The sequence below is a fragment of the Heterocephalus glaber genome, unplaced genomic scaffold (genome assembly GCF_053883595.1).
Source record: "Heterocephalus glaber isolate CG9 unplaced genomic scaffold, H.glaber_assembly_v1.0 deba00000122, whole genome shotgun sequence".
In the NCBI taxonomy this organism is placed as follows: Eukaryota; Metazoa; Chordata; class Mammalia; order Rodentia; family Bathyergidae; genus Heterocephalus; species Heterocephalus glaber.
This window is the reverse complement of record NW_028258138.1, coordinates 85,928,114-85,952,140: the sequence shown is the minus strand read 5'-3', so window position 1 is coordinate 85,952,140 and position 24,027 is coordinate 85,928,114. Positions and strand designations below refer to the sequence as shown.

Below are 24,027 nucleotides of genomic sequence, written 5' to 3'. Positions count from 1 at the left end.
CCAGAAGCCACAGCCCAGGGGTCCAGGGTGCAGGCTTTGGGAGCGTGGGCGGGGGGACTCTGCCTGCTGAGAATCTGCTGCCTCCCAGGGCCCCACTCTGATGACTCACCATCCCACCTCACCACATGTCTGGGTCTCTAGTTCCTAGAAATGACAGCTTCTGAGAGGTTTATAACGGGAAACAAAACAAGAGTGTTTGAGAATTTTTACCAAGCCAAGATCACAAAGCTCAGGAGGCGACCTACTCCTTTCCTCCAGATAAGCCCAGTTTCTAAATCTAAAACGTAGCAGGGACCTCAATTTTTATGCTTTATCTGCAAAGCAAGGGATCCATGAAAGTTGCAAAAGTACAAAATTCCTTCATGAGCAAAAAGGCTTTTATCTCAATCATGAGTTATAAATAATAATAATGGATAGATAAATAGTGGCCAGGCGGCAGCAGCTGTTCTAAATAGATTCCATGCGCTCATTTATGCAGTACTGAACACACCCCAAAGAGAAATGAGGCTTGTTCAACAGAGAATGGAATGGAAGAGCAGAGGGGTGAAATAACTTACCCATGGTCACACAGCTAGTAAATAGCTGTGCTAGGGCTTAATCTGTGAGGCCTGATCCAGAACCCGTGCTATTAGCCACAGCTGACCATACTGCCACAAGTTCTTAACATCTTGGCAAGCCTCAAAAATGCTAGAATAGGGAGCTGGGGATTTAGCTCAGTGGCACTGCACCTGCCCTGCAAGTGCAAGGTCCTGAGTTTGATCCCCGGCACCAAAAAAAAAATGCTAGAATAAGGAAGACAGTAGTCCATATCTGAGCACTATCTGGCTTGCCTGATTTGCATTTGAGATAGCGCCTTTTAGCAGAAAGCAGGGCCAATTAATGACCACATGGCATCCACTCTATCTCCTAAATAGTTCTTGAATTTATGGGCCTCTCTCTCTCCCCACTGCCACTGCGTTCATTCAAGCCACCACTGCTTCTCTGCTAGGTGACTGCAGTCTCCGTCTACCTGAGCTTCCTACCTGGCAATGAAGCTGAGAGGCCAAAACAGAACCACAAAAGCGTGCCAAGCTAGCCAAGGAGGGCCTAGACACAAGCCCCGACACCTCCCAAGAGCAATGACTGGGGAGAGGTGGAAATCATTGCAGTGGGTCTGTCTAGAGAAAGTCCAAAGCTGCAGGGGAGTGAAGACCCTGAACAAAACCTATGTGTGTATCAAGTGCAGGCTGCCCGGCTCTGCCCTGGGGACTGAGCGCCGTGGGGACAGATGTGGACAATGATCATCAGCTCTGCTCCCTGGTTCCCCCGGCCTCCTGGGCTTGGGGTTCCTGATTAGAGGAGCTTGGCTGGCTCCAGTCACCCTCTCCCCTGTGCTGGCCTTGCTGAGATGAGCCCCAGGCAGGCCTTGGGCAGGAAGGAGATTCCTCACATGATTCGGTGTAATCCTCCTTCTCCCCCTTCCTGAGCTGCCTGCGGCAGACAGAGTGCAGCAGAAATGCAGAGGAATCGGGGCCCAGTGTGGGCCAGAAGGGTCCTGCTGCTCAGCATTCTCGGGGCCATGGGACACCTGCCTTCCCCGGGCACCTCCCTGCCCCAGCGTCTCCCGAGGGGCACAGGTAGGTACTCCCTGCGGCCAGCTACACCTGCTGCTGAAACCCCACTGTGTTTACAGATGGAGGGCAAGGGAAACGAGCCCAAGACTCCCTTTTGCTTCTGCTTCCTGCTGAGCTTGCTCTGATTTTTAGCATTTGGAAGGAGGGCTAACACTTTTCCTCCCTCCTGGAAGCTTTAAAGATAGCTCTGGAATAATTCACAGAGATCAAGAATTAGGCAAGCCTCCAGTTTTATTGTTTGAAACTTCATCCTGAAAACAAAAATTCTTTCATCTTAAAACTCTGCCACGGCAGATGATTCTTTGCAGGCAGGCTGGAGAACAACTTGGGCTCTGAGATGAGAAAATGAAATTGTACAGTGATTAGAAGTATTTATTTACCAGAGACACAGTTTCTACTGGGGGTGGCAGAGGGGCTTGGAATTCCCCTTTAGATATAGATATGAAAAGCAATTTAATAATTTCTTCTTTTTGATTCTTCCATCATCAGTTTATTTCATTAAAACATCCCCTTCCAATCCAAAAGGTTGATTGTTTTAAGGCTCTACAACTACATTGCATTCAGAAGTGTCTTAGACGCTTTCACTGGCTTCTTAAAATTCCACCCAGATACACCACGGGTTTAAGCAACAGCTCTTTGTGAGCTTGAAACGTGTGACTCTAACATTCTTCAAACTTTCACCTCTTTTTCCTCACTAGGAAATAGCACCCAATGTGTTATTTCTCCATCATCCGAGTTTCCCGAAGGGTTTTTCACGAAACAGGAGCGAGCAGACGGCGGCATCATAATCTACTTCCTGATCGTCCTTTACATGTTCATGGCTGTGTCAGTTGTCTGTGAGGAATACTTTCTGCCCTCCCTGGAAATCATCAGTGAATGTAAGTGGCGGAGAACTCTCCTATAGCTTTCCAAGAATAGTTGCGTTGCACTGACATCAGTCTCAACTGGTACTGTAGGGTCCTGCGTCTTAAGGAGCTAGATGGATGTGGTTTCTCTTGGTAGTTAGTTGGAGTTAGTACTCAGCAGATATTAGTTCATACACTGCCGATCTCCAGGAACTACCTGTTTGCCTGCTGCACTCACTGTCTGGCCTGTTCCAAGATTTCACACTTATGTATTTGATTCGTACTTCTAATATAATGCAACTTCTGATACTTGCCATTTGATGCTTCAAGAAATTTTACACTTTTTAAAAAAGAGAAATGATAAACAAACATGATTGAGGATCACTCCTCCCATTCTTCCTTTCTCAGCATCCTGCCATTAAGCAAATGAATTGATACTTAGGAGCCAATAAATAAATAAATCCTTGGGCCAGGGATTTAGCTCAGTGGTTTTGCCGCCTGCTGCGCAAGCACAAGGACCCGAGTTCTATCCCTGGTACCAAAAATAAATAAATAAATACATAAATACATAAATAATTAATCCTGCATCCTATGAGAAGTGACTCAAGCACAGGATAATTGTAAATTCAGTTATTCAACATTAAGCTTTGTTTCTGGTTTCTGAAAATAGGATCAGCCAGTCCAACGCCCTGAGTACTAGTCCTTCAGCAGTGCACACTGCCCAGAGTTTGGAGTATAGACCATCACTGGTGCACTGGTCCCTAAAATCAGGATATCAGTGATGTTATATGCCACGGAAGCAAAAGAACTAGTATCTCCAGCCTCTGTCTCCTGCTTGGTGAATTGGTTCCCTGTGCTCATTTCAAAGACAAATTTAAGGACTGGGTTTTCTATTGCACATTCTTGGGGCTGCAGAGAAACACCAGCATCCTCAACCACACACACGCACACACACACGCACACGCATTTTTCTAGGACAGAATGTCAACTCTCCCTTTTCCCACTGCCCCAGCCCCTATCCCGGGTAAACCCCAAAGTGTCTTATTTTCTCCCTCGCTCACAGCAGTATGGCAGCATCTGTAGGATCCAGCAACAGAGATTCTAAAGATAATAATAATTTACTACAGGTATTATTTAGCTTGACTAGATGCAAATGCACATTTTTATATTGATGTACTTCCCGTTGACATTTTTAGGGTTTCTTTGATATATGTTAAGTTACTTTAACATGTTTTCTTCACTTAATGACATTTTTTTAAAGGGAAGAAAATAGTAATCCTACCTGTATTTCTATCACCCCAAGATCCTCACAGTTAACATTTGGTATATGGTATTTCCTTTCAGTCTTTTGAACCTAGATGGATGGATGGATGGATGGATGGATAGATAGATAGAGAGATAGAGAGAGAAAGACAGAAACAGAGAGAGACAGGGAGAGACATAAGGAGGAGGAGGGAGAGAGGGAGGAACCAAGACAAGGGAGGGAAAGAGAGAGACTGAGATATTTACTTTTCCTCATATAATACTTGATTATTCACATTTCCTCACATCATTACTCTTCAAAAACATGATTTTCAAAGTCAGAATGATAGTCCATGATTCTATAAATGATTTGAGTACCTGGAGGCATCACATATTGTAGGCATCAGTAGAAATGTATTATTTTAAACTATAGTCATGTTGGATACGTGATTTGTTTTGAAATTTTTATTTTAAATACTGTTATGCCCATACTTGTATAAATTATGCACACACTTCTCTGGTCACTTTCTGATTAGGAGGTAGAGTCAACATATTTTAAGTCTTATAATTGCCAAAAACATTCCACAAAGGATGTGCCAATTTAAACCTCCTTGATACAGCAGTCTGCAACCAAGAAAATATCACTTTACTATCTTTGTCAATTACTATAAACTAGAATTTCATTCTATAAACCTTGTATTTATGGAGTTGAATATTTTATGTTTATTGAAATTTGGAGTTGAATATTTTATGTTTATTGAAATTTGTTTTGACTTTTGTGCTTTCTTGCCCATATTCTTTTGGAAAGGAATGAAAAATCAATATTGTTCATTGATTTTTCGAGGCTTAAAATATAAAAAGATATTAACATTTTCTAATATAATTTCTATATTGTATGATTTTCACAGTTTGTTGTTCCCTTTTGATTTTGTGTTTGTCACATTGAAGTTTAAATATTTTAACTAAATTTATAACTCTTCTCTTTTATCATTCCCCTTGTGGCTTTATACTTAGATCAAATTATCACTAAGTTCCAAAAGTTGTCATATTTTCTTTCACTTATACTTTTTTCCCTGTTTTTATTTCTTCCACTAAAATCTTGTCCTGTTATAAAATATAATACCATTGTTCAATCTAGCCAATTTTAATATACTTGATTTATATATTTTTATATCTGCTTCTATAATTCCAACTCTGTTCTAACAAATTTATTCATGTGTCTGTACCACACATTTTACACAAAGTGTAAAAAACTAAAAATTTAAAATTTTTACCATTTACCATTAATAAATTTAAATTCCAAAATATTATACACATTCTAAAGAATGACTGCATTGAACAACGGCAGAACTGAAGGAACAACTCCATCAAACATTTTGTTTACAGAACGTCATCTTGGGAATGGTTAAATAAATAGGAAACTTTTCTAGCCCTGCAGAAGAAACTGCTTCATAAAATCTAGACTGTGACTTCAAAATAATGTTCATTAAGTGACTTCATATGTCTATTATAATGACTTCCATCTTGCCACTTGTGGGATTGCCCTGAAGCCTCATCAGCAAACACGTGTTTCTCCAGAGAATCCTCTGCCATAAAATATAATGCCACAGCTATTATGCATGTGTGATTGATGGATGCCATGCCACTGCCAAGTCTTCAATTGTTATGAATTGACCCTGCTCTTGAAAATCAAAAATACTGGCAACAAATGAGATCGAAACAGTGCTAGCTCAATTTATTTGTAAAGGTCTATGCATTAATTCTGTCATTTCCCTCTTCAAGGTCTAGCATGGTTTCATCCATACCATAACATCAGCAGTAAAAACACAGTTCCCCATGATGTGTTTATGCCCATTGAAACTGATTTTGGAAGAGTTCGCCCATGTGCTCCTTTCCCCACAGTCTTCTAATGGACACTGAGTTTTCATCACTTTGCTCATTTATCAGCTAATAATTATTAATATAATCCTCAAAGCAGTTTAGTGAAACATTCCAGAGTGGACTGGAGTTAATTTGTCAATGGCGTGCCCAAATGTATGTGCGTATATAGATTTCATTTAGTCATCCCAAAAATCCTAGAGTAGAGACTACATAATATATTGGTTCTACTGATGAGATTTTGGCTGGGAGGACAGGTAATTTCTCAAGACTAGAGCCCATACACAGCAGAGTCTTGATTTGTCTAATGTCAAAATTCAAACGCAGTCCTAACTGCTGTATAATTTTACACTTCCTTGTTTTAGATGAGCTGCTCTAACATGGTTACTTCAGAAGATCTGTACTATTTGAGCAATTTTAGAAGAAGTTTTCCTCCCAAAGGCATTGAAAATTTTGACAGAAACATATATCAATCCCCCGCTGTGGCTATGGAGGAAGTATACAACAAAATAGAATACAGAGAACACACTGAATTATCTACAAGTCAGTTTGGGCTTTTGGCAACCTTAGAAAGCATTTTTAACTAATGTTACAAACACTTTCCCATAATAATTAGGTCATTTTGTCTAAAATGCACACAAGATCATAGAAAAGTGCCGCGGAACTAGGCATCACAGATGATGCAGTTATGTCCCATGAGGTGCGTGCTCTGAGTACCAGCCAAGAATGGGGTGAAGGAATTGCAGGTCCCTGTCTCGCCCCAGCCCCATCACTCTGTCACTCCACCTTCAAGTCACCACGAGGGCTCAGTGCATCCTCAGGTGACTCTTCAGCAAGGCGAAGGCAAGAAGAAGCTGAGGAGTAGTGCCTATGCAGGAGGAGAGCAGAGGCCGTGGAGGGCAGAGGCTCTTGCTGATGACTTGGCTGGACCCCAGCCCAGTCAGCCAAGGGCTTCTGTACTTTCTGAACCTATATATGGTGGTCCGGCAATTTCTCCTCAAAGATGTTGCCACCAGGGACTTCCAGCAAGGATTTTTTTTCCTTCTCTTTGCTCTACTCAAGATCATAAGTCACATGGTCTCTTCTCTGCTCTTCAACCCTGGCAAAGCACTGCACATACCTCTACTGGGCAGACTGAGGCATTTTTCTGTCATCTTAATTTGTGACTACAAGAAAACTGTTGCTATATGCCCTTCCTCCAATCCTATCATCTGCTTTTTCTTTTTCTCCCATTAGGCTCAGTATCAAAAAAGAAAAAGCTAATGGTAAGTTTTGAACACAGAGGGCTAAAGTGCAAATAATTATATTATGCAGAGAAAAATGTATCGCACTATAATGGTACAGTACAGTTTATGTTTGAAGAAAAAACTGGCTTCTGTGGTAGGAAAAAGGATGACTGGGATTTGAGAAGTGATTAGAGAGGGCCATTATGTGAGACGGAGTTCGATCCCAAGGACCTAGAGGTAATAGGGTAAGGAATAAACCGCGGGGGATGTCCCTTCCTCTCCTCAACTGTGCTGCTCTACTCGGGAGATGCTCTGGGGCCAGAGACAGGGGATTCCAAATGGCAAGGAATAAAGCAGCCTCTGGTTGTTCCTGTAAAGTCTGACTTATGGACCTCCGCCTTAGATCCTCATAGTTGGCTCACAAAGTTTACCACATTATGTTGTAAACAGAGCTGGTACTGTTTGCTTGGGAACTTTTCCAACTCTTCCTGTATCTCTGAGTTAATTTGCTTGCTGAAGTTCTATGACAAGGCTGAGGGTCTTCATAGGACCGGAAGGGAGGAATATGGTCATCATATTCCAGCCACACACAATATGACGTAGTCAGCAGTGTCCACCCTGGGGCCGGGTTCCAGGGCCTGCTCTGCCATCACTAGCTCTATAATGTGGGGAAGGGCTCCACTTCTCTCTGCCACAGGTGTCAGCAGGGAGATAGTCTACCCATAGGTCTCTGTTCGGGAGCTCTGTGCAGAGCGCAGGAGGAAGTGCAAGGAAAATGTTCACACAAGGGCCTAGCACCCAGGAAACAGTCACCCAATGTTCCAATTACTCACTCAGACTGCAAGGGTGAGACTCCTTCACCCGGGGAAGGTGGAAGTGGACATAGTGAATGGCCAAGGTCAGTGTAGATATCTTCCAAGCAAACACCAAACCTATGGCATGCCTGCTAGAGCTTGAAAACCTAGTTTACAGTAAATAAAACCAAGTACTGTTTCACCAGGTAGGAAGTAAGCTGATAAAACCCTTCATTGTATTCTGTCTAATGATCCGTGTGGCATTTCACCGCCTGCTGCACAAGCCCAAGGACCCGAGTTCTATCCCTGGTACCAAAAATCATCATCATCATCATCATCATCATCATCCATGTGGCAGCTGTTCATTATACCTTAAATCTCTGTCAAGTAGTTTAAAGTTCCTTTTATCTTATGTTACCATCCATACCACGTTATTCCACTTCTAGGAATCCTTAATTATTTAAAAATGATGCCTTGAAATTATATTTAAGTATAATCTAATATATAATAACTACATTAAAACCCAAATAAGACTATCATCTCTTATCGCTAAATTCAGTGTAAAAGAAAACAGTATCCTTTTGATTTGTAAAGAGCATCTCAGAGGTACTGAACTGCTAGTTGGGGGAGTTTTCTTTAAATTTTTCCAAGATATCTACATTAAAAAAAAAAAGACTTGAGAGCCTCTAAAGATTCATCACTTGACATAAGCCAAATTCGACAATAAGCTTGCTATAAAACTTTTCTTTTTAAATGTCACACTAATAGGCTATTTGATTAGAAATTCTAATTCCTGTACCATGCTGATATCTTTGAATTATATCTTAAGCAAAAATGATTTTAATAAGAATTGGAGGAAACATACTTTAATAAGATGTTTACATTTTGTTTTTAATTATTTTCACTTTTTCTGCTATTTTGTGTTTCAGAAATAGACAAAAGTTTTAATTCCGGGTAGAATTGGTTCTAAATTGAGAGTGGAATAATTCTGAGTTTGGCATTTGGATAGCCTATAGTTTCAGGGGATCGTTTGGTTCTTAATTCTGATGAAATTTAGAGGCAAAAGCTTCCCAGAGAACAAAGACTAAGAATCAGCTTCCTCCCTTTACATGGGCACTCAGGCTCCTACAAGTGTTGTGTCTTCTTTGTTGCTCTTCTCTGCTCTAAAGCGTGGTCCCCTTGGACCACATTTGAATCCACACCTGGCACTCGGATCTCAATGAGTGCTGAGTGGTCTGCACGTGACCAAGCTGCCATTACAAGGACAAGCAATCACCATGATAGTGATGCAGCTGCGCACTTACCACTTTACCCATGTGGGTGGCCAGAAGAGCACTTTCTGGTGTCAAGAAGATGTAGGCTCCCACCCATCTCTGACCTCAGGCATTGACCTCTGTGGAGCCCAGACTCAGGTCACTGCGAGGACTGGAACTAAAGTGTCTTGTGTATTCTAAGGCCATGGGCAGGTAGAAATCCACTGTAACGCTAGAGGCATTAGACTGAGGACAGAAGCCCTTTTTTTAGTAGAATCAGTTCCAGAATTCATTCTTCATAGCTCAGGAAAAATACAAGGTGGTAAATATAAGGTAATCAGATTATTTTTATTTATTCTTAAAATACTACAGAAAATATAAAAAAAATATATATATACAATTACTATTCCAATGTTGCTGATTTTACTCAAAACATTTATAGAAATACACTTGAAATCTATTTCAGGACCAGTTTTGTCAAACAAAAAAAAATAGGTGCTGTCACATTTCATTTTGAAACCTAAATAGAATTACTCAGCACGACCACACACCCCAGCCACTAGAGTTGAGCGGCTTTTGACTGTTTCTGGTAACTCTTAATATTCTCACAAAGCAAAAAAGTTTGGCAGCTTTTTAAGATTGTGCCAAAGGCCAGTCACCAAATTTCGTGTGGCCTATGGCTATAACTGTACCAAATGTGCACTGTGGAGAGGACTAGAAATACATTAAAACTTACAGCAGTGAGTAAAATACAATGGTAAAAGTATGCAACTCTTCTTCCCTCCATTTTCCCCCTCTATGTGCCAATTTTCAGTAAGGTAGGATTGTTTTTTATTGTTAATGGCATTTAATGAACAATAAAAAGAGGCACAGAGTCTTAAAGCATAGAATTCGTAGTCTACATTTTGAGTAAAGAATGAAAAAATTAGGGATAACCTAAAGATTGTGTAGTACAACCCCCATTTTTATTTAAGTCTCATATCAAATTATTGTCAGGCCAGAATTCAGGCCTGAGTTTTAGTTTAATACCCTTCAAAAGCCGTCATAAGCTCTCTAGCAGGTATCATAAGAAAGAACACACCTAAGAGAAAAGTCTGATGAATCTTAATGACAGCCCATTACCTGCTCATGAAGTTGTACTTCACATAAACAATGTGCTGGTACCCAAGCTTGTAAAACAAACTCACCTGGATTATTTCTACTACATCCTGAAGGAGTGTGATTGCTCTTTTAGAGTAATAGAAGGGGGGGGGGGGTAACTGCTATGGAGGAAAAAGCCTCAATACAATTCATCTTTAATAATCAACTACAGCAGAGAGAAATGCTACCCAAAGGTCGAAGGAGACAAAGCCAATCTATTCTAAAGTTCAAAAGTATAAACCATTTTACACAATGTTCTTAGAGCCTTAAGATATAACTTGTTAAAATATCCTGAAGTTTTATTCACCCATCTCTACAGAATATCTCCTTTCATAATTCAATTAGGGCCCCGTGAGTGGAAACAAGCTTTATTCTCACTGCCTTTCGAGACTGATGTGTTCTGAGGGGCCACCTATTTCCCTGCCTCACACCAGCCCAGATCACCTTTCTCCTCAAAACTGAATTTTTCTAATGAAGCAGTCCTCAGCTGCACTAAGTTTGGACCGTTATTGTAAGATAAAGCATTGCTCTCAAAATCAATTTTTACCACATATTATCTAAGCCTGATTGGATTTAGGAAGACAATTCATGATAATAACCAGTAGCACTAAATTTATAATTCCTCTGAAAACGCATGCTAGAAAACTCCCAAAGAATTCCTGACTCCCAGAAACTAGTTTTCCCCTGGGGAAAGAATGGAATAGGAGCAGCTATGGTGCGGGCACTATGAAGCAGGGGGTTGATAATTCAATCACCCACCAAGTTATACTCGGCCTGCTTAAGTGTCATTAGATTTCAGTCTCGGAATAGAGCATCGGACTTGGAATCAATAGACTCAGGTTTATGTCCACTATAACTGCCCACTTTAAGAGCCTTACTATCCACATGACTGAATTACTTTTACTTCCAAGACCTGTTTGGTTTTTGTTTTCCAGTGCTGAGCATTAAACCCAGGTCCTCACACATTCTACACAGCGCTCTACCCCTGAGCTCCACTCCCAGACTCTGGGCCTGTTTCCTCATCTGTAAAATGTAAATTCTGCCAATCATATCTGAGGATGGCTGATATTATATCTATGAATATGAATTGTGTATTTCATTCCGAAGATGAAAAAGGGAATCTGCTTTTCTTTCATTCTATTATTAATTTGATGGCCAGTTGTAATATGAAAGTGTAATTTGTATATAAATGTATATATATATTCTGTATATGTATACACACACATATGTACTGTTTAGAGACTGTATGAACATAGGACAGTAGTCATCCTTCAGTACCCCTCTGAGAATACCAAATTCTGGGGGTGCTCAAGTCCCTTCCATAACATGGCATACTGTTTGTACAGAGCCTACACTCCCCGTCTGTATAATCTACTTCTACCTTACTTACACTGCCTCGTACTTACTTATAATGCCCCATCCTACAGAAATGTTATGTAGCTATTTCACCATATTGTTTAGGAAATGACAAGAGAAAAGTCTGTCCCTGTCAGGACAGATGCAGTTTTCTCTCTGTGAATACTTTCAACATGCAGTGGTTGAATCTGAGGACCTGGGACCTGTGGGGACAGGGACAGAGGGCTGGCTGACTGCACGTGCAATACACACACCTTAGAATCCCTTTAACCAGAGAAAGAAGTGCAACGAAATGTAAGCTACACAAAGCTTTCCTCATTGCTCACAGCTGTCAGGCCTTCCAGTGACACCACCCATGGCAAACAGTGAGGAGGAGGTCAGAGGCCCTGGGTTCGATAATTCCATTTTAAAAGAACATTTCCCAACAGTTTATTTGGTGGCAAAACAGCCCAGACATCTTCTTCCCTCCCTGTTTCTACGCGTTGTTACTTGTTTCTTTCACTAGAATTAAAGCTCCGTGAGAGCAGGGACATTTGTTCACTGCCCTATCCCTAGAATATAAAGAAGCACCCTGCATAGTAGATACAGAAAGTGTAACATAAATTAACAATAGCCAGGCAATTATCTACAGGGTTTTAACAAATCAACCCAAAACTAGTGGCTTAAAACTGCAATTATTTTTATTATCTCTGAATAATGTCCCAGCCTCAGAAATGTTACAGCTTCTATTAGTCAAAGCAGTGAAAAGGTTCACTCAGGTTCAGCAGGAGACTCTACTTTTCCCTTTTTTGTTTTCTCCTGGCGTGGAGGGGCTCAGACCTAAGGCCTCGTGCTAAACAAGTGCTCTATCAACTGAGCGATGTGCTCAGTCCTCTTTTCTTTCTAAACATGGAATAGAAAGGTCCTGGAAAAATACATGGGGTGAAAATATTGTAGGTACTGTATTTTATAAAGTTCAATCTGCCCTACCAAGAAATAAAACAGGAATCTGTAAAGTCAAAGGCCAGCGTCCCTCCCTGCGGAGAGGTGAAACACGAGGGGAAGCTGAGAGCAGGCAACAGGTGTTGGTCCTCAAGATGAAGGCAAGGACACACCACTGTGACAGGGACAGAACAAAGTGCACTTGTCAAGGCATAGAAACAGGGAGGGAAGAAGATGTCGGGGCTGTTTTGCCACCAAATAAACTTCTGTTGCGAAATGTCCTTTTAAGATGGAATTATTGAACCCAGGGCCTCTGACCTCCTCCTCACTGTTTGCCATGGGTGGTGTCACTGGAAGGCCTGACAGCTGTGAGTGATGAGGAAAGCTTTGTGAAGCTTCAAGTTGGAGGTCCAGGAGAGGTGAGATGCTAAGAACCAAGACATAAAGTAAGTAACAGTAGCCACAGATTGTTGCCAAGAGGCTCTGGGAGCTGAACCCATTTTGCCTGTAACCTAGGACAGAAAATTTCACACCTAGCACATTACTTCTGGTTGGTTTCCAGTTTGCCAGGAAGCCTGGTTGGAGATTTTCAGTGCAACCCTCTCCTAGCCGTCCTAAAGCAAAGGTGGAGTTACTTCTTCAACACAGCTTTCTCTTCTCCTTCACATAGTGGGTCTCTCAGCTCTAACATTGAAAGGGCCCAAAATGTGCTGAGACTCTCATATGACATCAGTGAAGTTGATGCATGTGTGTGCTCATTAAGTCTGGAGGACATACACAAAATTACTTGAATGGCAGTACAGTATTTTCTCATATTTCTTAAAGTTTTAATAGATCAATGTTTTAAATACATATTTACACAATATTTAAAATTAAATCTTGTTAGGCTTTAACTTGTTTGTAATTAATGTTGGTATTACAAATTTGTGAACAAGCTCTGAGTTTCATTTACAGACCAGAACTAATAGTACCCACTTTTTTTTTCTTTCCAATTCAGGCAAGATTCTCAAAGTACCTTAAAGAAGTCGTGGTGTTGCTCTTTCTGCCTGTCTACACCTGGGGATCTTTGCGGGCTTGGAAACAAGCCCCAATCTTGGCACTCAGGATGGCACAACAGCACCACGACTCTCTCCCCCTTCCTGTAGAAGCGTTCAGTGATGAGTCCATAAAGAAAGCAGAGCACTGGATTACTCCCGTTTTCTAACTGGCCCTTTTATTTTCCAGCTTAGTCTTTGTAAAGCTAAGTCTTATGCATTAGTCTTTCATGAAGCTACAGCCTTGCATGTCTATAATATTTAGCTGTGAAAACATATTCTTTCCTTGGTCACTTTCTCAGCCACAATAATCATGTCATTTGTCCTCAGCCCTTGGATTATCTCAGGATGTTGCAGGCGCAACTTTCATGGCAGCGGGCAGCTCAGCGCCTGAATTAGTTACCGCTTTCCTAGGTAAGTATTGCTCTTTATGCTTTCTGCTTACTCAATGTAATTTTATTTTCTTCAAGTTAACCCTAACTGAGCAGCCACTATCTTGCTAATAGGTGTATTTATCACAAAAGGAGACATTGGCATTAGCACCATTCTCGGATCCGCAATTTATAATCTCCTTGGCATCTGTGCAGCCTGTGGCTTGCTCTCCAGCATGGTATGTAAGAAAACTTTAATAAACTGTATCGTAAAGTTATAAAATAATCGTTTATTGGGCGGGATGAACAACAAGGCACTAGTAATGCATTTAAATTTAATCCAAAGAAAAACATTTATTCAATTTAGTTAACCCACAGTAGCTCCTATTCCAACTGACGAAAGTCAAGGTACGTTTAGAAACAATCACTCCTTCAAAATTCTTTTCCTGTAAGCAACATGCAAAAAGTAACAGCATTTAACTACAAACATATAAACGGCCTTGGCGGTGTACCGCGCATCGCCCTGGACGCCTCACAGCTGCAATGACAGCCGCTGTCCCCCACAGGCCTCGCCACTCTCCTGCTGGCCCCTCTTCAGAGACTGCGCAGCGTACGCCGTCAGTGCAGCAGCAGTTTTTGTCGTGGTATTTGACAACCAAGTTTACTGGTAAGCTCGAAATCACGTAAAACCTAATTGGAGGAGTTCATGAAATCTGCTGGCTCAGTTGTCTCGATGCAGGGATGCCACGGCAGTCACTTAACGATACGCCCTTCCACACCATACTCCAATAGTTGCTGAGCTAATTTTCTCACCACTGCCAGCGGGTTTCCCTCGAGACCTTATATTTCTTTCTCCTCACCTCACGGTCTCCTATTTTCTCTCGCTGTTCATGGGAGATCTTCCTTCTCCCACTGGTTATCAGTTCGTCAATTTTCCAAATTTTTATTGCTTTTTCTTCTGCTAGGTTATTGCTCGTCTCACCTTGGAGAGACCTGGTCAGGGTCACAAAAAACTGGAAAAAGATAGTAAAGGAAGTGAAGTGCATTCCTTCCAATTTCTCTCAGATGTTCATTTAGCAAGAGGAACTATTTGATCCCCCCGCCTTTTTTCCATTTAGTTTATTGGTACATTTTAGGCATACAATAGTTAGTTACATTCATCATTGGGATCTTGTCCCTGTACATGATATATCTTGGTTATTTTTTCCCTGTTCCCCTGCCCTCCCTTCACCCCCTCCACCTTCCCGTAGTTGATGGGCACTTGGGCTGTTTCCAAGCTTTAGCTATTACAAACTGTGCTGCTATAAACATGGGTGCGCATATATCACTGTGGTATGATTCTTTTAATTCTTTTGGGAAGATACCCAGCAGAGGAATAGCTGGGTCAAATAGGACTTCCAATACTAGTTCTTTGAGGTATCTCCATACTGGTTTCCAGTGGTTGCACCAGTCTGCACTCTGAACAATGGAGCAGGTTTCCTTTCTCCCCGCACCCCCGGCAGCATTTGTTATTGGTTGATTTCATGATAGCAGCCATTCTTTCTGGGGTGAGGTGGAATCTCAGCGTTGTTTTCATTTGCATCTCTCTAATGACCAGTGATGTTGAACATTTTTTCATATATTTGCTGTTTTTACTTCTTTGTCTGAGAAATGTTGTTCATTTCAGATGCCCATTTTTGAATTGGGTCTTAATGTTTGGGGGGTCTGATTTGAGTTCTTTATATATTCTGGATAGTAGACCTCTGTCAATTTTCCCCTTAAGAACCAATATTTAGGTGTCAATATTAAAAACTGTTTACTCTCCTATAATCTCTCTGCCTAGCTGGTACAAGAAAATGAAAATGACAGTGACTTGAACAGATACAATTTTTTTCAAATAAGCACCAAGTATCTATTAGGTGTCTACCATTATGCTGGGAATCTGAAAGATAGTAAAACGTGGCCACATATGCCATGCCTTACATAACTCAGAGGACACGAGATAAACAGAAAACAAGGGAAATCGTGCAGCACCGGATATCTGCTATCAAGAAACTTAAGATCTAGCAGGGAAGATAATTGCTAAATTAGTCATCCTGATCTCTAGTCTTCCCCCAACAGACCATGTTAGTATAGAAAGGATCTTTCTGGAATCAGCAGTCTGCAAGGGACAGTGACTGTGGAAGTATCCAAGCTAATGAATGCCCCTACATTAGGAAAATTGGGAACTATTCATTCAGTGGTAGCAGAGGCATTCACTGGCTCTGAAACAAAAAGTAAATATAAGTTCAAACAGGATATCATTAGCTAATTATAGTTAAGTACAAAGGCAGAATATGGGGAAACAATTTTCAGGGCCTTCCCATCCAACATTTAACATATTCTTGAACATTTTCACAAAGTTCTTAAACCAAAAAGCTTGAATAGACACAGGTGAAAAAATTTATGTATATTCTTTTATAATTATTACATGTATGGGGGAAAACTATATCAAAGAACTGAAGTAGAAAATGCCCATTACAACTCACTAGTTTTACTTTGAAAATCTCCAGTTACAACTTTCAAGGCATTTTTTATGCCTAACATTTGGAAGGAATCTATAAATGTGGATAATGGATTGATAATCCTGTTTTTAATACAAAGTGTCAGACTTCTATCAAAGAATTTTACAATGATGCTATAACCAAGTATGGACAAATCTATAAAAGTATCTACAAATGTTTCTTTGATTGTTTTAATGCTACTTTTGTTAGAAAATTATCAGAAGGATATTATCTAGAATTGGGGACGTAGCTCAATAATGCAGTACTTCCTTGGCATGCACAAGGCACGGCAAAAAAAAAAAAAAAAAAGATATGAAAAGAACACTGTCCAAAAGTTATCAACTCTAAAATTACTTCTGCTTTAAATTCAAAAATCAAAATATCTCTTTAATTTCTAGGTATGAAGGAGGTTTACTGCTTTTGATATACGGACTCTATGTCTTGGTGTTGTGTTTTGACGTTAAGATTCAGCAATGCATTATAAGGAAATGCAGTCCTTGCTCCACCTGTCTTGCCAAAGCGATGGAGGGGAGAGGCGAGCAGGTACTGATGGAATGGGAAAATGAGAGTCAGCCATTCATTCGCCGGCAGTCAAGAACCGACAGTGGGATATTTCATGAAGACTCTGGTTACTCCCAGCTCTCTCTAAGTTTACATGGCCTCAGTGGAGTTTCTGAAGGTAACTACGGCCTGCCCACCAGTAAGACTATCCACCAGGAAAGTCCTAAGAGTCAGTCTCACTTCAGTTTAGCAACTGTTGCGTACCTACTATGTAATACCGCAGAGGTTCAGACAGGATGAAGTTCCAGCCCTTACAGAGTTCCTGGTGTTATTTCAACAATAAAATAAACTGTAGTTCAGAAATGGAACAGACTGTATAAATTCTGGCAATGACAGATTAACACAGAGAAAGGAGGATGTAACTGAACTTTGTAGGACGTTATAACCAGTAAGAGGAACTAAAATCTTTATTACCTAAATACACAGAAACCAGTAAAGCATATTTGGTGTACTGAGGCCAAGGGAACATCAGCAAAGGCCTGCTGAAGTACTTGCACAAATGGAGCCCAGGCAGTTACTTGCTTGGTAAGGAAGCAGAGGAAAGATGGACGGGAAGAAGTGCAACAGGGGCCCTAAATGCTGGTGCATGAGTATTGGAAGGTGTGTGAGCAGGAACATTACTAGACCTGTGCTTTAGGAACATCACCTGAAGCAGTGACCACACAACCCCACACGGGTCAGAGACAGGGGTCTGCAAGAGGCTGTGGCACAGCGATGTGTGCGCGCGGGACGCGGTGCCCATGCCTGAGACAATGCAGAGCAAGCGGCACCAAGACTTGGTGACACAGGACTGCGAGGCCAGGAAAGGGGAGAGAACTCCATGGCGTCAGTCGTGACTGAGAACAGGGACACCCCTTACGAAACTGGCTGTTAAAAGGGACCGGGTCGGAGGAAGAGAAAAAAAACAGCTGAGGTTTAAACATCAGGTGAAGCAGCAGCAAAACATTTTGATAAATATGTTCAGTGGAAGTCAAACTCAGCTATGGCTAGAAGTTTAAATTTATGAGCACTTTTTAAAAAACTGGCTGCATATGATTTTATTTTAATTAAGAAATTATTTTAATTAGAAAGGAAACTTATTCTAATTTACCACTTAAAAAAATTAAAACATGACCTTTTTCCTTTTCTTATAAAAATTAGCTTCTAGTCTTTAAAGTTCAAGAGGTATGTGTCTCTAAGTTTTATAACAAGGAACTCAAAAGAGCCCATCCAAATTCTTTTATTACATTCACATTATATCTAATATTAACTAATGGCACATCGGTTGAGGCTTGGTAAACTTATGGGTTATTTTACTAGCATTACTTGTAATGTGATTTGCTTCAATAAAACTACATTATTTTATAAATGCCATGCAAATTTTAAACAATTCCAAAATGAGTACTCATTTTTATCTAATGTATTGTTACTATCCCTGTCCTGCACGATCTTTAAAGAAACTGGATAAAAGGATACCCTCAAATTGTATAAACTGTATTGTAGATTATTCTAGTTCCTATTTTCTTAAGGTTCTTTTCAGGAACTGTCAAGAAACCTGAATTTAGTAAATAAAGTAATGATACAGACAAAAAACTCACTATAAGTTAGTGTAGAATATGCAACTTAATGAGTCTGCTGTCACTATGCTACATCCCCGAAGTGTGCATTATGGTAGGCCGGGTCAGAGGTCTCATCAGTGCTGGAAAGACAGGGAGATGAACAGCCCGCCAGGCCGATGGCCAAACCAAAAAGTCCAGAGGACAATCTAGAGAGAGAGCCCAGAGATAACAACTCCCACCTCTTAAACAATGTGTCTAGCACATTTAGAAAATGCCCCGTGACATTCTGATGGACTTAAGGTCCTAAATCAAAAAATGCTGAGTGTGACATCTTGCATTGTTTGCCCTAAAGTTTCAATTGGTTTCTTTTTGCCAGCAATATCAGTAATGAGGTATTCAAATGCTCTAAAAAGCCTTTTAAAAACTGACACAGCTAATTTATTTCAATATAGCTCTCTAAATGGGCATTTCTAACTTAACTGGCCATTTGAGAAAACTCCAAACTGTCTAATTTTTCCACAACAGATCCACCAAGTGTTTTCCACATGCCTGAAGCAGACTTTAAAAGAATTTTTTGGGTATTATCCCTGCCTATCACTACATTGCTTTTTCTAACGACACCAGATTGTCGAAGAAAGTTTTGGAAACACTACTACATGCTAACCCTCTTCATGTCTGCACTATGGATATGTGCATTTACTTATGTCCTGGTTTGGATGGTCACTATAACTGGTATGTATTCTAATATAACAGGACAACAAGAAACCATTCCATGTAAGAATAAACTGCATGTTTTCACTCAAAGAAGTCTAGGGAGCACTTCTCTTTCACTAGGACAAAAAGTGCTATTTACAAAAAGATTAAATGTAAATATAATAACAAGAGCACTCAGATTTTGTAAGTTGTACCTTACATATCAGCTACATTCTCCCTATTACACAGCATGAAGTATAATTTCAGGAATCATCTTATAAATAAAATCAAAGTATACCTTTCATATCCCTTTCTATAATGCTATAAGTTACATTATTTGGACTTCACAATAAATGAATCTCTTATACCTAATTCTATTCCATAATGAAAAAACAGATCAAGGAGCCAGTGTTTTGGGGAAATAATGGGTGCTCACTGCTTTAAGTAGATTACATTTTATTTTGCTTTTCAATATGGCAACATAAATATACTATAAAATTACTGAAAAGGATACAAAATAAAAGTTTCCACTTAGGTTTCTACTATTTTCATGATTAAGACTTACCTATTTTTGCTTGGTCATAATCTGCTCTTATTCCCAAATGAAAATTGAATATAGATATAGACCGGGGGTGGGGGGAGGGGGGTGTCTCTCAAAAAGGCTAAACTGAACTGGCACACCCCAGAGGTCCGTGTCTGACATAACTATTGACGAGTGTGCCCCATCGCCCTGCCTACTTTTATTAATGAAGCTGTACCGATCACAGTCCACTCATTTACATGTCATCTGTGACTGCTTTCACACTACACTGGTGGGGCTTAGTAACTGCAGAGGGCCTGCAAAGTCTACATAATTACTATCTGGCCTTTCGTCCCTGAATCTGCTTACTCTGACTTTCCTAAGTTAATGTATGTATTAGAATAGCATGCTAGCAAAAAGCAGAATATTTTTCTTTTTAATGAAGATGAAAATGTCCAATTAGTTTGCATATTAAACCTATCCAAATTTTCTCAGAGCACATTTGCTATTAAGAAAATAGGAAGAGAGCAAAATCAAGTAAAAGATCACAGAACAGCGCCTTAAGATGCTAAAGAATGGTGCTATTTATGTACATATGAACTCTACCAAAGCTAGTGACAAAAATTAACAACAATTCCAATACCAGCATGTAAGTATGCAGTAAGTAAGCTACTTTCTAATTAAGTTCTTTTCCTTAGTATGTTCAAAGAGACTTTAAATAAAGATTCTAGCCACATTTCCAATCACATTAAAAGAGCAGTTACATGTGCCCTTCCCTGTTTCTGTTTCCAGGACAAATGTTGAAGTGACATCAAATTTAACAGAAGTATTAATAAATTGGGACTATATATTATAAAGACTCAAATAGAAAACCAACAAGGTTCATTTTCATCAGAGATACATAGATTTTTACCAAGAAAACACTAAATATATTACGGTTATGTCACCAAAGCAGGAATTTAAAAAATGTATACATCTTAACACATCTAGAGCTTAAAAATAGCTATACTTTAACTCTAATACTTTAAAAATTGTTTTTAAATAGAAGAAAATGATTAATCTCCTTAGCATATACTACGTAATAGTCCAAATGATGTAACTGCAGACATGTACAATTTCTGTAAGGGTAACAAATAAGGTCATTCCTCACTGGCAGAAGTTTGGCTGCTAAGTATTTTAAAAATCTGTACTACCTGAGTTATGCACATTACCAACCTGATTCCAAATATTTTGCTAGTTAAAAACTAAGCACATTACTGGTTCAGAAATCTAAACATGGGGGGGGGTAGTGGATATGATCAAAAATACATGCACTGAAACCTACTATTTTGTAAAAATTAATAGGCACTAATAATAAAAGGACAAAAAGTTCATCTAAACATGGCCATGGTTCTTTCTGAACAAGAAGGAGCCATCTGAAGTGCCTGCAGAGAAGGTAAGATGTGTAACATGCAGCGTCCGTGTTGCCACAGGGGAAACACTGCAGATCCCAGACACCGTGATGGGTCTCACGCTGCTAGCAGCGGGAACCAGCATTCCTGACACCATTGCAAGTGTGCTGGTGGCGAGAAAAGGTAAGAAGCGTGGCCTCAAATTCGAGCTGCAGTGCCCATTCTAGAGGGCTGGTTAAAATACTCCGAGTCAAAGTAGCTTTAAAAATACTGATTTCCTCACTTAAAAGAGTAAGAGTTTACTATATAATAGCATATTGACTTCACTTAATCTAATCCCCCAAATAACACTGGAATGTGCAGTGAGTAGTAATTAACTATGTTAAATTAGAATGAAAAGCAATGAGTAAGCTACATACCTTGTTGGAAAATGGTTTAATAAATAATTATTATTAAATAAATGTTAAGACTTTAAATACTAACCGAAGAAAAAGTTTAAAATACAAATTCAACAAGACGCAATCTAATAACAATTTTCCAAAACTAATCACCAAAAAAAAGTATCCAGTGTTTTTCTTACAAAGATGATTAATAAAATACAGTACTGGTATGCACATTTTAACAACATGCTTCTCGTCTGCAGGGAAAGGAGACATGGCTATGTCTAACATCGTAGGATCCAACGTCTTTGATATGCTATGCTTGGGCGCTCCCTGGCTCCTTCACACTGCATTTGCAAACACATCAGCTCCTGTAGGTGTGAGCAGCAGAGGACTCACCTACATAACCATCTCCCTTAGCATTTCAATTCTTTTTCTTTTTCTAGCAGTTCACTTTAATGGCTGGAAACTAGACAGAAAGTTAGGAGTAGTCTGCCTATTACTGTACGTGGGGCTCACTACACTATCAGTTCTATATGAACTTGGAATTATTGGAAATAATAAAATAAGGGGCTGTGGAGGTTGATTTTATTAATAGTGTTATGTGGAAAATTTGAATGGGAGTACAGTGAAGGAAAAATCCCTTTCTTTGTTTAAATCAAATAAAAACATCCTTAACTTTATAATCTAACACTTATAGTAATTCTTTATGCCAAAGAAAAGTACTTTAAAACCAACCAAAATTATATTCTGATTAGTCTGAGCCCTTCTTTTCATGGACAACTTTGGATTACAAAACAGAAGTTTTGAAAAAACCATCTATCTTTTACTTACAATAAGTTGATAAAAGCTGGGGCACCTAGAACAAACAAACCCTACCATGTCATAGTGAAAACAAGAAAATGGCTTATTTCTTTAAAAACAGTATAACCATTCATTTAAACTGAATGACCAGACTTGCTGTTTTTAGAAACCCAACACAAGATTAACAAAAATCACAGTATATTTTTAACATTATACTGTTGAAAGCTGGTGGGAATTTTAAAAGTTCATTTTTACAGCCTTTGTCAGCATACAGTATTACTAAAACAAAAAAATGATTTTAACTAGAAGACTCAGCAAAAACAAATGAAGGAATGTTCCAACCATAGTTGAAATTACGCATTACGATCTAAGCGGACATCAATTTCTCTGCCACTGATTTTGATGCCGTTCATTATTCTGCAGGCCTTTTCAGCTGACTCTGGGGAGTCAAACCGGACTGTTCCACAGCCTTTTGACTTTCCATTCTCCATTTTTATTTCAGCAAACATTACATGACCTGTGAAATAAAACATTACACAATTATTAGTCATTTCACTACACAGGCTTGAAATTCCTCATAGCCAATGAAATGATAATTTGGTTAGAAATATTAGCATTAATGATACAAAATAATGCATTATATGAGCATTGTTATTTTATATTCTGAATGCAATACAATCCACATAAAGTAATAAATGTTTATTAGCATATATAAAATTTGAATTGGGACAAATCTGCCTAGGACTTGCCATGTTTTATTTTTGTTAAATTACTAATTTCTGCAGTGAATTTTTTTGCAGTAAGGCTACGGTAACTAGCACAAAACACCACCCACTCACCATGATCCATAGCAAACTTGCACATATGATGAAAACTATTTTTAGAATAAATGGTTGCTCACTGCTTGGTCTTCCTAATCTCTCCTGTTCCCTTTTATCCTCACTTTACTACTTTGGCCCCTACAAATAAGGGTAACTGCCCCAAAATCTAAGTTCTTTGGGGCCGCAAAAGGCCCCACCAATTCTGTTTTTCAACCTGAGTACCAAAGCCACTCGGTTGGTATCACCATTTGGACTCAAAGCCTTAAAGATGGAATCAAGTGTTACAGAAACAATAAATCAATAAAGGCAAAAACAGTGATGTTCACAGCACAATTCCAGGGTGGTTTCCATAGTGCAGTGGTTATCACGTTCACGTTCGCCTAACAGCACAAAGAAGAACCTTAGAAACGGTTCAGGAAGAAAGAAGAAAACCAGACAACTGTTCCTTACACGGATAATAAATAGTATTACTAACTCTAGATACTGGTATTTGAAGTAAATCACTATCATTTATCAAAATACAATATGGCCATAAAAATCCATCATCTAACCCAGAACACTTTGGAGAGTAAAGGGGCAGCTACCAACAATTACACATCGGTGAGAGGCAGGAAGTGAGGCTAGACTTAGGTAACTGGGATGCAGGATTGGGTCCATCCAAACAGTTTGCCAGGGTGGGCTGTGACCACTTCCATCTTTCCCTCTAGATGGACAGCAAGCTAAAGGTCTTGAGACATTACACATCAAGCAAGAAGATTCAAATATCACAGCCACCACATCACTATAGGCTAATTTTAGTCTGGCAACCAAACCAGACAGACAGACAAATTTAGTTCAATGAAGAAACACAAAGGAAAAGGGGGAGGGGTGTAAAAGGGGCGGTCCTGTCAGAAGGTCACATAAGCCCTTTCCAGATGAGGGGTTCAATTTTTAATTTTAATGCATGAGCAAAACTGTTCTCCTGCTGCAATCTTGATCTGAACCACCTCTTATCGACAACATCCTGGACTACTTTTCTACTTTTGTCCTCTCATCTACCCCTTATTATTGCATTAAAGAAAAAAAAGCCAACTGGTTGCCAACTTCTCTCCTTCTGGACACTTATTAAATGGTCTAAAATAATA

At 39.6% G+C, this 24,027-nt stretch overlaps 2 protein-coding genes across 2 annotated transcripts in view; one reads left to right on the top strand and one right to left on the bottom strand.

The window, feature by feature from the left end:
• Positions 1-1,394: 1,394 nt before the first annotated feature.
• On the top strand, positions 1,395-22,021 carry Slc24a5 (solute carrier family 24 member 5). The gene is made up of 9 exons (XM_004835449.4): positions 1,395-1,616; positions 2,312-2,491; positions 13,633-13,716; positions 13,809-13,912; positions 14,240-14,340; positions 16,594-16,874; positions 18,820-19,026; positions 20,980-21,081; positions 21,542-22,021. Exons 1-9 carry the CDS (start codon positions 1,496-1,498, stop codon positions 21,862-21,864), a joined length of 1,503 nt encoding a protein of 500 aa, XP_004835506.2. The 5' UTR covers positions 1,395-1,495; the 3' UTR covers positions 21,865-22,021.
• Positions 20,068-24,027, bottom strand: part of Myef2 (myelin expression factor 2) — a 37,321-nt gene continuing 33,361 nt past the window's right edge. The window contains exon 16 of the mRNA XM_013074493.3: positions 20,068-22,599. Within this exon, the coding sequence (XP_012929947.1) occupies positions 22,436-22,599 (164 nt within the window). The 3' untranslated portion in view covers positions 20,068-22,435. The remainder of the gene's footprint in view (positions 22,600-24,027) is intronic.